General features: G+C 36.3%; 2 protein-coding genes across 2 annotated transcripts; both read right to left on the minus strand.

Annotated features, from left to right (window-relative positions):
* Positions 1 to 478: 478 nt before the first annotated feature.
* Positions 479 to 9,971, minus strand: LOC128168598 (uncharacterized). The gene is made up of 6 exons (XM_052834769.1): positions 9,947 to 9,971; positions 8,751 to 8,858; positions 8,070 to 8,293; positions 1,571 to 1,731; positions 1,259 to 1,440; positions 479 to 560 (listed from the first exon to the last, which is right to left on the minus strand). Exons 2-6 carry the CDS (start codon positions 8,830 to 8,832, stop codon positions 517 to 519), a joined length of 693 nt encoding a protein of 230 aa, XP_052690729.1. The 5' UTR covers positions 8,833 to 8,858; positions 9,947 to 9,971; the 3' UTR covers positions 479 to 516.
* Positions 9,972 to 11,422: 1,451 nt separating this feature from the next.
* On the minus strand, positions 11,423 to 15,231 carry LOC128168588 (uncharacterized). Its single transcript, XM_052834761.1, has one exon. The coding sequence runs from the start codon at positions 15,022 to 15,024 to the stop codon at positions 13,150 to 13,152; it is 1,875 nt and encodes a 624-aa protein (XP_052690721.1). The 5' UTR covers positions 15,025 to 15,231; the 3' UTR covers positions 11,423 to 13,149.
* Positions 15,232 to 18,059: the final 2,828 nt, after the last annotated feature.

Below are 18,059 nucleotides of genomic sequence, written 5' to 3' on the forward strand. Positions count from 1 at the left end.
AAGAGGGAGGGCTGACCTTTCGTGCTGTGAGAATGTTGCACGATCACATGTCAGAAACTTACCGATTATAGTTTTCTTTGTACCACCCACCTACCTTTCGTGTTATTTTACCTCCCGTGTATAACTTGTCATTTTACCGTGTAAAGTCAACACAACAGTCGTAGCAGCAAGTTTTGCAAATAAATAGTGCCTGTTTAGAAGGGTAGCTGTTGAATTTGACACCCCTCAAAAACCATTGTCAACCTCCACTTCGCGTCGTTTTACAATGGTTGTCTCGGGTGGTCAATTTCAGTAGTTACCCTCCCAAACCAGCGCTATTTATATAATGTTTAACTACGAACTAAGGAATCATGCTTTCAGTATAATGAGGTGATCAAATGTGGTCGGGGTGATCAAATCTCATAAACCCCGTTTGGCTTTATGAAAGATTTGATCAACAGATTTACACTTTAAGTTAAATACAACAAACTCCATGGAGCAATATGTGTTTTTTTTAATTAGCAAAACGTGTCAGATCTATCTTTGTATATATATGTTTAGAACATCAGCTCTTCCAAACTCTAAAAAAAATCAAAGTTATAGTTTGAAATGATTTTCACAATTTCAAGGATAAGTAAATATGGTGTAATGAATCAATAAGTACGATTTTAAAAATACCTTCAATTTCTTTAATTTTAAAATAAGCGAGCTACAAAGCCTTCCATACAAAAACAAACTTGTAATTTTTGAAACACAAACAGGCTAGTTTTGGTCTAAATAATCCAATTTCAAGACTTGTTTTGTACGAACATTTATTTTCAACAAGTTAATTACAAATTTCTTCGCTATCCTTCCCTTTAAATTTTTTTAAACAGCATCGCCAGTCCCGGAAAGTGAGGAAATGTCGTTTGTTTAATTGATTACATGCAATAAAAAATACATACATGTACATGTAAATTGTTTTCACTATCAGGTCGATTACCGTGTTAAGTATGGGCTAGCTCATGTAACGCAACAACAATAGAAGTAGTTCGTCTGAAGGAATGTATGATGTTTTAAAGTATTTCCATTATACGGTTAAGATATATCTTTATTCAGTCCAAATATAGCGGGGGTTTTTGTGAATCGCAATACGAAAGTGTTTGTATGTTAGGGACTATAGCTCTACGGCATATTATTCCGAATTTTCCATGAGGTTACTAATCTGCAGCTATTTCTATATAAAAGTATTTGTTGCAAAGATGTTTAGATACAAACAATACTAAAGTACACATCTTACTCATATCGTTCCATTTTGTTATTTTCTTCTGCTTGCCATACAAAAACTGGGGATATGGTTTTTGCTTTTCCCACTTACATGGCTTGGAGCCATTGATGTCGTTTACAACTAACCATCCAGCGTCTTTAGCACACCCTCCATAGTTTTTGTTGATGAAAAATTTTCTGCTAAATCGGGTTTCCCTAGATTTTAAATATTTATTATACTATTAAAATGATATCCATTTATGTTTGTATATAGTATAAAAATATAGACTTATGTAAAAATGCTCTACATCAATATGTGTGTAGGGAAAAAAATAACCATTCTTACTTGTCAATTGAGAAAAAGTTATAAGAACCACTTTTCTGCATGTCAGTCCAACTGGTGTTGACAATTCTGCTATTGTGAAACCAATTTAGGTAGTCAGAATTCTGCCCATTAAATTCGATGAAAGCCATTGTTTCACCTTGCGTATTTAACTCAATCTTGATCTGCAGATTTAGATATTAATAGACTAAGTACACTCTTTAGCAAACGTATTGTAACAAGCTCAATAATTTTAAAAGATAATAATAATCATATACATATAGAGCCATACATTTATACAGTGGTAATGAAAACATAAATGCACGTTTAATTATATCAATTCAAACATATTGAAGCTTAAAGTTAATGATTGTACAATAATATCTACTTTAAATAATGTACATGTATCTACTTTAAAGAAAGACATAACTTATTGAAAACAAAATTGTAATACTGTGTAACTTTAAAATGATTAGGCTTTTATTCATAATGCTGTTAAAACGCACTTTTAAAGAAATGAAAGTGTGTTAATTTATTGACCAAGTTGGTGTACATAAAACGAATAACTCCATTTAAAACTTGTTGTCGATATTAATGCACTTTAACAAAAAATAGTGCAAGGTTTGGTTGAAATACTTTATATTGTACTTTTTGAAATAATTAATAATTATTTCAAAATATTTTAAGCTCAATAGGATAGATAAAAAGCAAAATCCAAAGAATTTATACATTCTGGTGTTAAAACGCACTTTTAAACAAATCAATTTAATTTGGGACCAAGTCAGTGTACTTTCAAAACAAACAACTCTATGTAAAGGGGCATGGTCACGATTTTGGTCAAATTTTATTTTTCTGATTTTATTATTTAAAATGCTTAACAAATGCATTTCTAATGAACAATTAAAAGAGAGTCAGTCGTAGAGTTATAAGCAAGATACAGGACTCACAATTCTCTGTCATGTAAACAAGGCTAGCGTCCTGTTTTTGTTTACATAGGCTTGATATACTAGTAAAAAATATTTTTCAAGCTGATTTGTCTATTTTCTTATTCATATTATGCATAGATAAACAGTTCCGAGCGTTAATACATTCATTTAAAGTCTAAAACTGGAATTTTCACATTAACATTCAAAATGTAAACAAAAGCTTTGTTTACATAGCATGAAAATTGTAAGCTCTGTTACTTGCTTTAAACTCAGTGAATGATACTCAAATGTTGGTTGCCTATTAAAATCCCTTACTTAAGCATTGTAAACATTCAAATCGGAAAAATAGTTTTTAACTAAAATCGTGCGTTGATATCGTCGATATAAAGGCACTTTGAAAAATTGTGCAGGGTTTGGCCGAAATACCTTATTTATACACTTTCATATAAAATCAATAATTATTTCAACCTTTTTAATTTCAATAGGATAAATTAAAAACGACATGCAAAGGATTTTCGCTACCTTAATGAACATTTTCTCATTAGCTTAGGTACTTTAACAATTTACACATTAGGAACAACTTGTGAGCTCTGTGTAATCCAAACAGGACACAAAATGCATGGCGTAGCAAATATTCCTACTTTCCTTCAGTCAAAACAAGGAGAACGAAAATTCGCAGGAACTTCACAATTATGCTTAAAGACCTTGACTTTGTGGACGACACTTCCCTGCTTAACAATGATCCAGATATGAGACTTGGAAGCTCATCAAGACAGAGGAAAAGAGTATAAACACCTTTCAAACCAAATGCCTCAGAAAAATTCTCGAAAATTCGCAGAAACTTCACAATTATGCTTAAAGACCTTGACTTTGCGGACGACCCTGTCCTGCTTAACAATGATCCATATATGAGATTTTGAAGTTCATCAAGACAGAGGAAAAGAGTATAAACACCTTTCAAACCAAATGCCTCAGAAAAATTTTCGAGATAAGATGGCAGCAACATATCCTACATGAGACATTTATTGAGATAGAAGATGCAGAAAACGTCAGTGGTGACGTGAGGCGAAGGAGATTGAACTGGATCGGTCATGTTCTGAAAAAGGATTCAACGGATGACTGTGCTGTGGCACTTGGACGGACGCCTGAGAGGAAAAGGAACAGGGGCTGTCCAAAAAACAACATGGCGGCGGATGGTAGAGGTTGAGCGGAACAATGCAGGCTGGAACTCCTGGAACGCGGCAGGTCGTACAATCCAGACCGGCATAAATGGAAAGACAATGTCCAAGCCTTATGTACCTTCTAGCACGGAGTGAATTAAGATTAAAGCGAGGTTTTTGTCTTTAATTGGTTTATTTTGAATGCAACTTTACTTCTTTAAAAAGGATGGTACAAAAGAATGAGATGTATACACAATAAAAAAAATATATTATTGGTATATAACATATTTCACATGACTAAAATATACATTAGCTAAGTATACACTTTATGATCTTTTAAAATATCGATGCCCAAAAAAATCGTATTATAATGCTTATTTTTTAGTTCATTAGATTCTAATGTTTGTACAATGTAACTTTTATTTCTATAATGAAGTGATATATTTGGTTTGAATTTGAGAAAATATAGACATATACAGATTTTTTAATATACCAAGAGAAAAACTATTGTTTGGCAAGCTCGTTTCATCAATATCACTTTACTTTATTTACAAATAGCTTCTGCTTCTCTCTTTTCTAGTTCTGCAACGTTTACTCCAGTTTGCTCAATATAATATGTTTAAAAGGAAATTGGACCTTCTTCCTGTATTCAATTTGAATAATGTGCTGGTAACTGAACTGTATCTTTGGTTGTCGCCTCCTTGTTCTCGAAGATAGTGAATGATATTTATATATGAATGGATCCGGAAATCATGATACTATCAATAAATAAAACAAGAGGCCCATGTGCCACATCTCTCACCTGAGGAACAATAGGTGTGATAAAATCAGCTAAATGGAGTCATAATACAAACTATCTGGACAATGTACAATAAAACATGTAGATCCTGTATAAATAAAATCCATTTTTCCCCTGGATATCCTTATGTTTATAATCATTAGTCCCTTTTCTAACAGGATGATTTTATAGTCATGTCATATGTTGAGTATTGCAGTTCTCAAAAAGATCCTTAACAATAGTTTATATATGGGATATAAACCTACATCATTCTCTGAACCTTCTTGTGAAACCAAAGAATTGTCCTGGGGCCAAAGTCTTAACAATTATAAAGAATCGTCTGGCTGATTAGTTTCTGAGAAGAAGATTTTTTAAAGATTTACTCTATATATTCCTTTGTTAAACTTTGACCCCCCATTGTGGCCCAACCCTACCCCTGGGGATCATGATTTTCACAATTTTGAATCTACACTACATGAGGATGCTTCCACACAAGTTTCAGCTTTCCTGATCTTATGGTTTATGAGAAAAAGATTTTTAAAGATTTACTCTATATATTCCTTTGTTAAACTTTGACCCCCCATTATGGCCCAACCCTACCCCTGGGGATCATGGTTTTCACAACTTTGAATCTACACTAGCTGAGGGTGCTTCCACACAAGTTTCAGCTTTCCTGGTTGATTAGTTTTTGAGAAGAAGATTTTGAAAGATTTACTCTATATATTCATATGTTAAACTGATCCCCCATTGTGGCCCAAACCTACCCCCGGGGGTCATGATTTTCACAACTTTAAATCTACACTACCCGAGGATGATTCAACACAAGTTTCAGCTTTCCTGGCTGATTAGTTTCTGAGAAGAAGATTTTTAAAGATTTACTCTATATATTCCTATTTAAAACTTCGACCCCCCATTGTGGCCCCATCCTACCCCGGGGGGTTATGATTTTCACACCATTGAATTTACACTACCTGAGGATGCTGTCACACAAGTTTCAGCTTTCCTGATCTTATGGTTCATGAGAAGAAGATTTTTAAAGAAGATTTTTAAAGATTTACTCTGTATATTCATATGTTAAACTTTGACCCCCCCCCCTCATTGTGGCCCCACCCTACCCCCGGGGGTCATGATTTTCACAACTTTGAATCTACACTACATGAGAATGCTTTCACACAACTTTCCTGGTCTTATGGTTCATGAGAAGAAGATTTTTGAAAATTTCATAAATTCCTAATTATATCCCTTTGCAAAAGGGCAACTTTGAATCCCCTTAGGTTAAGGATTCTTTGTGCCACGTTTGGTTGAAATTGGCCCAGTGGTTCTTGAGAAGATGGTGAAAATGTGAAAAGTTTACAGACAGACGGACAGACAGACAGACGGACGACAGACAAAATGTGATCAGAATAGCTCACTTGAGCTTTCAGCTCGGTGAGTTAAAAAATGAAATACTAAAATTTGTGCTTAATACATTTTCTCCAAAGTGTGAAAGGTGTTTTTAAATAAAAATTGTTGATGTACATTCAAATACGCAGTGATTTTTTAAGGTTGGTTGATTTTGTCGCAGATGTGTGCGAAACGTTTTGTAAGTGCACTTTAATGGCGAAAAAACGCAAATAATGGCGTAATATGGCAAAAAAGTTTGGAAAGCCTTTCTAAAACGCATAATAACGCGTAAAAGGCGTTATAACGCCTTCCAAAAGGCATTATAACGCCTTCTAAATTACATTATTAGTCAGCGGCCGGTTTTAATGGAGTAAAATGGCAATATGACTTTAAGTTTTAAACAGAATGAGGAAGCAAGACCCATCTATGAAAAACTATGTTCAGGAGGATGGAAAGTCAACAAATTCATCACTAGATACATCTTAAAATTTTGTTTAGTAAAAAAAAAAATCTTTTGTTTTAAATTTTGATTTTCCCTAATCTTTACAAAAACTTTTCTTTTTAAGGAGATTGATAGAGTATTAAATTGGCCCTTTTTAATTGTAAACAAATCCGATGGAGAGACGTTCTGCAAAAGAGTTGGAAATGAGAGAGACAACTTTCGAATCATTGGCTATAGGAGAATCGGAGAATCGGAGACTTGAATGAAAAAATTGAATTTTGTTGTGAATATGCGGAATCCTAGCACTGTTAGAAAAACAACAACAGATGACAACAAGGCAATAAGCTGGCTGCAAAGTAAATATGAAACTCGCGACCTTTGTGATATCCCTCCAGGGGAGCTGAATACATACTGGCCCACTTATTTTATGACTGCAACCAAAGAGAATGGAGACCTAAGTCCATTCAATGCAGCATCAATCGTTTTTTTTGGCTGAGAAAGGGTTCAACTATCAGTAAAATTGAGGACAGAGAGTATGGAACGCCAAATTCATAAAAATGGGATAATCATAGTTTCACAGTCGATAAACTTTGTTTAACGGTTGTGAACTTTAGGTTATGGACAGAAAACTATAGTTGACGCTGTTAATCTATATTTTACGGCTGTAAACAATAGTAAACGCGATCATCTATGTTTTAGAAGTGTAAAACTATGATTAACTATGAACATAGTAAGGGTTTTGGACCGTTTATCCTTGTTGTGATCTATTGTGATCTTTATTCAAACTTGAATTTATTTGATTAAATATTTGTTACATATTGAATAAACTTTTTTTTTATTTGTACTAGGCCAATGCCTCTTTGATAAATCAACAACAACAAAAAGATATTTGATGAAATAAAAATGCATTTACATTTACGCATTTTATTCAGATGAATATACTACGTAGAGTGTCTTTAAACAAAAGAAAGTTAATTTCCTTCCCTATAAAATTGTGCCTTAAGGTAGCTCCATAATCGTAAAATTCTCTGAGGAAAGTTGAAAACCCGAACTGATTTCGACTTAATAGACTTTAATGTCATCAATTGTTAGAAAAAATATACATGTCATCACACTTTTTGAGATGCCAGATAAACATAAACTAAAGCATATTTTAGCATTAGAAAAATGTATTATTTTTTTGTTAAAAGTAAAATCTTGCAGGCAGAAATTTGTTTTTCTTGTTTAATTTTAATGTCAACTTTATCAGAAACTAAAATTACAAAAATATTTAAAAATTAGTCGTTGGAATAAGAAAAACTATAGCATTTAGACAAACAACTGAGAGAAAAGTCAGAAAAAGAGTTATTTCCCCTTTGTATAGATAAAATATAAAAATTTGGAAATTTCGTATAAAATCAAGTGCGAACATATCTTGAACCTACCAATAATTCTAATTACATCCATGTGATTATATTCACATAAAATAAATAAAACTATCTTGCACAATTTTTAAAGAATTCAAAGTTTTACAAAAAAGTGTGACGTCACAGAACACTGGATCTACTTTAATTAATATAATATAGCCTCTTTTGCATTATTACGCATTTGAGACGCCGTTATTACGCGTTATATTTTATTTTTCATTTACACAAATGATACTAATAGGATTTCGTACTTTTCACATAAAAATGTTGTAAATAAAACTTTCTTGGCTAAAAGAAATACACTAGATTTACGATTGGCATTGATTCTTTGGTCATTTAGTATTACCTATGTAATCATTCCTTGGTAAATATCACAATGTTACACTATTTACATAGATTTATCAACTAACATGAGTGAAAGTCTTTACCTTTTTGATATTCAGACAATTCCAATAGTCAATGTAGGGACTTCTTAAAATTTTCTTGGTTGATACAAATGTTTCCAGTCTAGCTTTAGGAGGAAGGCATCCATTCTTTATCAAACATGGACAGATTCCAGAGATTATGTCACAATTATTGTGTCTGGTTTTCCATGCTTTCAAAACCTCCTCTCCGTTTCCACTCGGTGCATGAAAAAATAGTTCCCAATCTCCTTCAAATTGCACTCATGAATTAAATTGGATCTTATACAGTTATAGCTTTTTGATGAAGATTTACTTGTTTCATAGAACTGATAAGATTTTGTCGACCGAAGACGGAATTTTCAAGAAAAATCAGAACAGATCAGTTGTTTTGTAAACCCGTTAATAGTTTTAATCATTGATTTCATAATTCGTCGAAATTAGAAGTGTTTGAAGTGTTGAAAAATTTCATTTCAAAAGCTTTTCACATCCATTCATATCGTTTTACTCGTTTACGAAAAGCAGGGCACAAAAAAAAATTGTTTTATAATATTTAAAAGAAACTTTAGCATGTGGCAGTTGCTAACCTGTAATCATAGTCATAAAAAGAATAGTTTTAACAACATAAACATTGCTAAGCTAAAGTTCACATTTTTTTTTTTTCATTTCTAATCTAGATTTTTGTAAGACATTAAGAAATTTATGTACCTTTGCAAGAATGAGTATCAGTTGATACTCCGAGTCCAAACAGCACGATCGAAAAACAAGTCATACAGAAAACAAAAGCCATTCATCTACGTTGATTGTTTTTCAATTCTAAAAAGAGAAATAGTTGAGTTTGAAAGTTCAAGGAATGAAAATACTGATAACAATTTTTTCTATGAAAAATGCAAATAAAATCGAATAATTCATAGTACATGTATAATATTCCTGTATTATGCAATGATTGACAGCAAAATTACCCAAGATATTTAACTATACCAATCAACAAAGTTTTCTTATATTTTTTCAAATATCAGACCGTTAGTTTAGATTAGTTTAAATTTTCCACAAATGAAAAAGTTTATGGAGCTCAACTTTAAACTGTCTTTGGATAACCATTTTCATCATGGATTCTTCCGGAATATATTGCAGCCTCCATATGCCCATCTTCGCTAGCCAAGGGTTTACGATCCACTCTGCTCCTCTAGAAGCAGAGTAGATCGTAAACCCTTGGCTAGCGAAGATGCCATATGCTCTACAACTGCTTATTGAGTTAGGCTTAATCATTTAACTCTACACTCACATATTTGCATAGAGCATCCTTATAGTTGTAATCGTATATACAAGTAAAGTTTAAAACATTCTGTTATACAAGTACCCTTATTTGCGCGCAATTGCGTACATTCATTTTTTTTAAATTTTGCTTACAGTTCACTCTTGCAAGTGTTAAGAATTTGCTGCTTTTAAATATTATTTATAATTTTTTTTATTGTCCCTGTCGTTGTATATAAGGTATGGATAGAAATGAATAGAAGATAAATCGGTTGACAAATTAACATTAAATACAACGATGGTAACAGCTATGTCTTGAAACATAATAAAAAGACCTCATTTATGTCCGATTTTAAAAAGTGTCTGATTACCGACTTTTTTTTATTTTTACATGTGTTATAATTTAAAAAAAAAGAGAAATTCCTCAACTTCCACAAACAAATACTCTTTTTCAAAAGTGCAGACAAAAAAAATTATACGTACAACCGAGATTTATCAAATTTGGCAAAATGTGTTAAGTGTGAGTATGCATTATCAAATCACTTTCAAACACATACCAAATTGAACAGGTTTTTGTCAGGCAATCATGTCTACATGCGCAATTGGTTTCTTACAATTATGTCACATTTAGAACTTAAATTAATACATACCACAATTTGAAAGTCTGTATCCCCATGTTTACAGAAAATATAGTGATTTTCTGGCTTTTATAGAAATTAAATCTCTTAACGGTGAGTGGTCTCTTAGGAGAGACATTAATTTATTGCACTATTTTTAACATGTTTAGCAAATACTCACTCGTCTAACTTGCAATCTGATACTTAATATAATTGAGCCTCTAAATCACATTTTATGACTTTAAATTATAAAAATCAAATACTAGAGTGTAGCAGATTTTCACCATCTTTTCCTCGCCTGACATGACTAATGCTACAATATGGCACACACTACTTGCACGGTTCTACATAACTTCATTAAAAAGTCAAAATAAGTATAAAGCTACATGGTCCAAATCAGCGTGTGAAAATATGTTGTTTTTAATGAATTTTCATATTTTCATTCTATACCCAGAGATGTAAGAGAAAAGCCAATCTCAAGTTGAGAAAAAAAAATATTTCATTGTCTGCTTTTGCTTTGTAGTGCACTTCTCATCTGGTTGTCTGATGTTTTAAATAGGGAGCACTGATATCAATGTAATGTCAAACATTTAAGAAGCCGAACTTATTATTAATCTACTTAGGAAATATATAGTATTATTGAAAACACTACAATGTGTTTTGGATAAAACTTTTCTGAACTCTCTACATGATCTTTTACAATTGAAATCTATAATTCTAAAATACTTTAATTTCAACAACAATAAACTACAGAATTGGTGTGAATCAGATGTGGATACTAAAATACTCTAAAGAATTATTAGAAACTTCGAGGTCACAAAATCTTCCCAAAATCACTAAAATCAAAACGTACGATTTTTCAACGCTTTATACAACCATTCCCCATGACAAAATAAAATCTAGGCTTTTTGATAACATCGACAGTTGTTGTTTCAATAAAAATGGAAATCGTAAAAATACTTACCTTGTCATTGGAAATCTTAAAAATTATTTTGTTAAAAACCATTCTGATTGCACACACAAGTACACTGAAGTTGCCATTAAAAGATGCTTGAGTTTCTGATAGACAACATTTATGTAGTTTTTGGAAATCAAGTCTTCAAACAATCTGTTGGAATTCCCATGGGTACCAATTGTGCCCCATTGTTAGCAGATCTATTTTTGTATTCTTATGAAGCAGAATTTATTCAGAAACTTGTACGTGAAAAAATAAATCACTCGCTGTGGCCTTTAACTCAACATTCAGGTATATTGACGACATATTATCGATTAACAATTCCTATTTCCATACTTACGTCGACTCGATATATCCCAGTGAACTTGAAATAAAGATACCACAGAGTCTTCGTCATCTGTTTCATATTTGAATATTTTACTGGAATTGGACATCGATGGTAACCTAACAACAAAACTTTATGATAAACGCGATGACTTCGATCAACTTTTCTTACTTATGTAGCAACATACTGTAACAAGTCGAGCGGTCCTTGCCACAAAAGAAAAACACCGTTTTTCTAACACACAACAATTTATTCAGGATGGCAAAATATCAATATCACAACACAGACTAAGATGCTGACCATTTCAAACAATACAACCTGAAACCCGGGGCTGTCACCGTTTTAAAAACTACTCGTCATAAAAATAAAGAAAATGCTACTAGTTCTCGTATCTGCAGGATTTGTCGTTCTCAAGCTCAATATCAACAATAAACAGCGTATAAGAATTGTACTGAATAATAAATATTAAATGCATAAACTTGCGCCGATCCGGACAGCTAAACTCGACACACGCAGTCTAATTCTATCTGGTAAAATCACACCCCCTCCCCATTTCTAATAAGTATGCTAATTAAGTCCTCATAATTTCCAGTAAACTGTAAATAATCTAGTCAGTCTTATCCGGACACCCGGACAACTCGTTATAAAAATGAATAACCTATTTGAACTAATGAACTAAGAAAATCCGAACAACAATATTTCGGATTCCGAACAATCCGGACAACTCGTAATTCTAAACTTGAAACAGTTCAAATAAATATAACAGTTCCTTTTATAGACCACAACTAATAACTAGAACTATAACACTGGAAAGACTGGTCTACATGGTTGTTATACTATACGGATTCTGTCCGGACGACGAAGTCCTTATAAAAATTAGCATCGTCTACGACTAGGTTCATCTTGGTTATCTACCTTATATGGAGTTCTCAGAGGAGTGCTCAACTGAACGGGATGTGATCGAGTGATCAAGTGATACTGCTGCTGGAACGAGCCTATATTTATAACCTTCTCCAACCAATGAGTACTTGTCCTTTTCTGTCCGGACACTAACAACCAATCAAATATCTGTACGGATTCTGGACATTCCGGACAAGTTTCCTAATTTCCGAACAAGCATATCTAAATAATAAATAAACATTTTATTCCTATACAAAGCCTTGTCCGGATTAATTTAATTACACGGACACATATTTCTAAGTCAACATACGCATATAGCTTTAATACACATCCTTGCGATATTTTACACTAAAGGAATTTTGAAATTAGGCGCCTTCTGAAGTAGTGCGCGTAGCGATACACTTGAATACGGAAGTTCGCTACGAAGACATAGTTCATCAATCGAGGTGACAGATAAAAGCAATCACCGATCATACTGAGGTAAAAATACGGAAAAATAGTGATCAGCATCTAAATACAATAATACATGATATAATAAGGCATACAACAATGTTGATAACACAAAAATAAGTGTCAGAATACGTTTGCATGTCGATGAGTGAAGCGGTCCGTCAAACAGCATGTTCCGTACAGAGAAGTTTGTGAGCGGTAAAATGACGATTATCTCACGGAAAGAGCATTAAAATGGCATGAAACTGATCAGGGTGATTAATCTGGTAAATATAAACATGTTTAAAACAGTTATCATGTATTTACTCGATCTATTTACGGATCAAAGCAGATAATTCGATATCGTAAAAATGTAAACAAAGTACGGGGGTAGTGTCAAAACACGAACGATAATTCAGAACATGTAAACATTAGTATTTTGATAAATCACGCCTATAACAGGTCTTTCACAGGTAAACAATAAATAACTGAACTTGATACGAGGCATTTTAACTACAATTGCATGTCTGATGAAATACACAATGAAATATTAATAGAAATACTTAATTGATCATAGATGATCATATTACACCACCCCCCACTTAAAAAAATGAAATTCTCCTGAATTTAGGACAGTCTAAGTGGAACATTTTTAGCATTGATAATGTTAATGACAGAGTCCATGGTCTTTTTCCTCTGCAGGAAAGCAGCCTCCAGCATCACAACGAACAGATTGTCGTCCAGAGAATGAACACCTTTTCTTGCAAGAGCACACAGTTTTTTGTAATTGTAAAATCTAAGCTTCCTGTCCATCTCTTCTTCTTTGATCATGACTGGCTTTGCTGACCCAGGAAGACAAAGGAAGTTATATTTGCAGAGGAGGGCAGATCTGGATGAGGTCAGAGAGGAAGAATTGATCACACCATCTGTCTCAAGGGAGAGGGCCGTGAACTCCCAAGCCTGCAGCTTCTGATCTGAAGTCATGGTTTCCCATCCTGAAGGTGGCCAAGTGAGTTTGGGCCTATCTGGAGAAATGGGGAATGGTGCCACTCCTGACCAGTTTCTCCTTGCTGGTGGCAACAGTGGCATTACACCAAACTCTAACAGAGTTCGCGCCCGGTCCAAAATAATATGGCTCTCCAACAAGTCCATGCTCGAGGTTAAACTGGTTCCTGCAGCGTCAGAACTGGTGGAACTGGATGCCGTAGTGTTGGGGACAGCTGGAGCAAGGGGATCGGCATAAAAAGAACTGGCTGGCTTGCTTCGCTGGCTGTCTCCTCCCGTGCAAAGGGGTGGTACATTGATGAGGGAGGCCAGGGCGTCTGGATCTGCCAGTTCCACCAGAATGGATCCACTTGCAATGCTGGCTGGGTCTTCGGCAGGAGTGTCCTTGGCCAGAGAAATTTCAGGTGGCCCTCTGAAACCCACAGGAATGGCAAAAGTTGGCTGGTCTGAGAGAATATCAGGATGTTCATTGGAAGGGGGGTCCTCTGGCTGGCTGTCAATGGTAGGGGGGCCCTCTGGCTGGCTGTCGATGGTAGGGGGGCCCTCTGGCTGGCTATCAATGGAGAAGAGATCCTGGAGCTGGCATGGAATGGTGGAGCTCTCTGGTTGACCTGGGATGGGAGAAGTATCCTGCGGATGGCATGCACTGGACATCTTAGATGGTACATATGCTGGGGGGCAGGTTCCATTCCTGATGCTCTGAAAGTGCTCAGGACCCACAGCCAGGACAATGGACAGCACTTTCTTTATGGATGGGGAGGTCACGGGAGTCATGGTGGGCGGTGTCTGGAAAAATGGATCATGGGTCAGTGTCTGGGACTTCCTCATGAAAGAAGACAGAAGTTGAGGATTCCGAGCTGCCTCTGGAGTCAGGGTGACGTTATAGACTTCATCTTCCTTGGTGATATAGACGCTTATCACTCCACCCTCCAGACTGATGGTCTTGAGCTGAAAGTCACTAGTGAGGTCTGGTCTGGAGGGGGAGTACTCCCTGGCTCTCTTCCTTGCTTGTAGGTCTTCCTCAGGCTCCTCGCTGTAGTCCGGCACGAACTTCTCCTCCGGTGTCAATGAGGGTGCACGGGCTGCCTCCCATCCCTGTTCCAATTCCTGTAGACGGCGCTTGCTCAGCTGGTTTACTCGAATCCACCTTATCATCTCAGTCCGTGCCCGCACAGCCGCATCAGCCCGCCAGGAATTAGGAGTGATCAGCTTCAGATAATCCTTGGGGTGTACTGCCAGCCAGAACCCATTCGCCTCAGAGAAGAAATCGGAAGGAAGGCTGTCTGAAAAAATCCTTTTCTCCGCTTTGTGGCTATCTGCGATGTGCACTTTGAGGTCACTCATACGACGCAGAGACTTCTCCTTCTTACCATCTCGGAGGGGACAGAAAGGGCACAGGACCCGCATCCTCTCATGAGGCCTCGAAATCAGGTGGTTTTTGCGGTCTCTGTTGGACTTGAACTTTTCTGGGCACAGCCAGCAGGCAAATGAAGACATGCTGAAAATGAAAACTGCAGGTAAGGCTCAGTTCATACTCTGAGCAGAAAACACAAAATGCCTGCAGATACGACACCTGAACTATATTACATAGTTCACTGCTAATAACTACTAAAGTTTTTTAAATTCTAAAATCCACCCCCCAACCCAATATCAGGTACAACTACTGGGGGACCCTTAATAAGTAAGTAGGGACAGGGATGGCCAGCTGAACCACACAACAAAAAAACAACAAGTCAACAACATTACAACAAGACGGGGGTAAAAATAATTCTGATTAAGGAGGTTACACAAAAACACAGACCAACAGACATCCTCCCTAAGGATTCTACAAGGTCACATAAAACCACGGGGTTGCATAATGGATGATCAGGCCATATGCTTATACCCTCAAAACGCGCCCGCGGACCTACAGTGCCCTGCCACTGCTACCATTGGAACCACAAATACTCCTCTAATCAGTAAACACAGATATTTAAAAAGAACAAACATATCCCCCTGTAGTTACTCAACAGGAATACTAATTGCCCGGATTTGAAGAAGAGTAATCATAATCGCAAAAACAGAAGATCAAACACTCCTTCCAGAGACATCATCTAGAAAAACATCTCAACAGGAATTGCAACTGCTCGAAGACCATGATACTTTCAACAACAAAAACAATAGATCAAAATTCCTTCCAGAAATACTACATGTCTACAAAACCATTCCCATTGATCTCTATCAATAATCTCTTAATCCATGCTGGCACATCCCTTCCCTTATAAACAGACAGGCGGTCAATATGGTATAACTTGGCTTCTTTTCTGGGACTTCGCTTAACTCTGTAAGTGGTATCATCTATCTTCTCAATGACAACACAAGGCCCACTCCAAGGACATGACAACTTCTTGCAAACGCCCTTCTTCTGTAAAGGTTCATAGAGCCACACCAATTGACCTATGGGCAGCGAAAATCTGCTGGACTTGATATCATAGTAACGTTTCTGGCGCTCTGCACTGGTCTTGAGATTCTGCCTGGCTAATTCATGAATAGATTGGAGCTTGGTTTGAAGGTCAGTAATGTAATCATCTGGTTCTGTTTCATTTACTGTAGATGGGGAGCAAACTACAGTTTCTAGAGGCATGGTGTTGTTTCTACCTAAGACCATCATGTTTGGAGTGAAATGAGTACTACTGTGGACTGAAGAACGGTATGCCATCATGACCTGGGGCAGAAATTCATCCCATTTGTTCTGTTCTTTTTCACAATACATGGTAAGCATAGCAGCTAATGTGCGGTTAAAACGTTCTATATTTCCATTGCTCTGGGGTCGCATACTGGTTGTTCTTGTCTTATGAATTTGAAACAGCTGACACATATGTTGAAATAACTGGGACTCAAAGTTGCGCCCTTGATCAGTGTGAATCTGAAGAGGTGTACCGAATCGACAAATGAACTCATTTACAAATATTCTGCATACTGTCTCTGCTTCCTGGTTTGGTATTGCATATGCCTCAGTCCACTTAGTGAAACAATCACAGACAACAAGAATAAATCTGTTGCCTTTAAGGGATAGGGGAAGAGGACCCATGATATCCATTTCAATTCGCTCCATAGGCTCACCAACTAAATACTGTCTAAGGGGAGCTACTCTTTTGTCAGGGGTTTTCTTTCTTGCAGAGCACCTGGAACAGGTATTTATGTAATTCTCAACAGATTTCTTCATTGCAGGCCAGTAAAACTTATTTTTGATTCTTTCCAGGGTCTTTTCAATGCCAAGATGTCCAGCTGATGGAATGTCGTGGAAATATTTCATAACTTCAGTCTGTTTCTCCAAGGGTACAACAAGCTGTGTCTTAACTTCATGATCACCTGGTTGCCATTTGCGGTACAATACACCATCATGTAGAACTAATCTGTCCCATTGTTTCCATATTCGTTTTGCAGTGCACGACAGGTGGGAGATATCATTCCATCCAGGTCTATTGGAACCATCATCAAGGAGCGTCATGATCGGGGAGATGTCCTTATCCTGAAGTTGAAGCTGTCGGAACTGAGCAGGCTCCCAACCAGGCAGAGTAACTGTATTAGGGGGAGTGGTAGGTCCGCTTGTCCTCTGCTGTCCTCTTGTAATGACACAGACATGGCCTACTTCAGCATATGGGTTTGTTTCATCTCCTACATTTTCTGTCTGACTCTCAATATCATCATTGGTTTGCTGTCGTTTACAGGCACTGCATGGTTTTCTTGACAAGGCATCCGCATTGCTGTGCTTTGTTCCCGGGCGATGGACCACTGTAAGATTGTATGTACCCAGCTCCTGCAACCATCGGGCAACTTGACCAGTAGGGTTCTTCAAGTTTCTCATCCAGTTTACTGCTGCATTATCTGTTCTAAGTAGGACTGGTTGACCATACAGGTATGGGTGAAAATGCTTCAGGGCGCACACTACAGCAAGGAGTTCTTTGCGAGTTGTGCAGTAAACCTGTTCATGTTTGTTCAAAGCTTTACTGTAATATGAAACAACTTTCTCACAGTCATCCTGTATTTGGGAAAGGACTGCACCCACTGCGGTGTTGCTAGCATCTGTATCTAAAATGAAACTTTGACCAGGGACTGGATATGTTAAAATAGGGGGAGAAACAAGAGCATCTTTGAGCTTCTGGAATGCCTCAGTACATTCATCTGTCCAATGAAATTTCTTATTCTTTTGACAAGCTTGGTGAAGGGGTCGAGCAATAGTTGCAAAACCCATGACAAAACGCCTATAATAGGAGCAGAGTCCTAGAAAACTTCTTATTTCTTTTGTACTAGTAGGTATTGGCCAATCTTGAACAGCCTTTGTCTTATCTGGATCTGTATGTACTCCAGTCTCTGAAACAACATGTCCTAATACTGTGATTTCTTTTTGAAACAGATTACACTTTGATGGCTTGAGCTTGAGGTTGGCTGTTTGCAGTCTCTCCAAAACATGTTCTAATCTTTGCAGAGTTTCCTCTACTGTTTTTCCAGGTACAATAATGTCATCAATATAGATGAGGCATTCACTCCAC

Source organism: Crassostrea angulata, unplaced genomic scaffold (assembly GCF_025612915.1).
Source record: "Crassostrea angulata isolate pt1a10 unplaced genomic scaffold, ASM2561291v2 HiC_scaffold_17, whole genome shotgun sequence".
Taxonomy (NCBI): Eukaryota; Metazoa; Mollusca; class Bivalvia; order Ostreida; family Ostreidae; genus Magallana; species Magallana angulata.

Bases quoted from the DNA above. Each gene is read 5' to 3' on its own strand.
- LOC128168588 (XM_052834761.1), bottom strand. From the start codon at position 15,024: ATGTCTTCATTTGCCTGCTGGCTGTGCCCAGAAAAGTTCAAGTCCAAC.
- LOC128168598 (XM_052834769.1), bottom strand. From the start codon at position 8,832: ATGGCTTTTGTTTTCTGTATGACTTGTTTTTCGATCGTGCTGTTTGGA. The intron at 1,732-8,069 runs GTAAAGACTTTC...CTAAATCTGCAG, and splicing joins ATTGTCTGAATATCAAAAAG to ATCAAGATTGAGTTAAATAC. The intron at 561-1,258 runs GTAAGATGTGTA...GATTTTTTTTAG, and splicing joins AACAAAATGGAACGATATGA to AGTTTGGAAGAGCTGATGTT.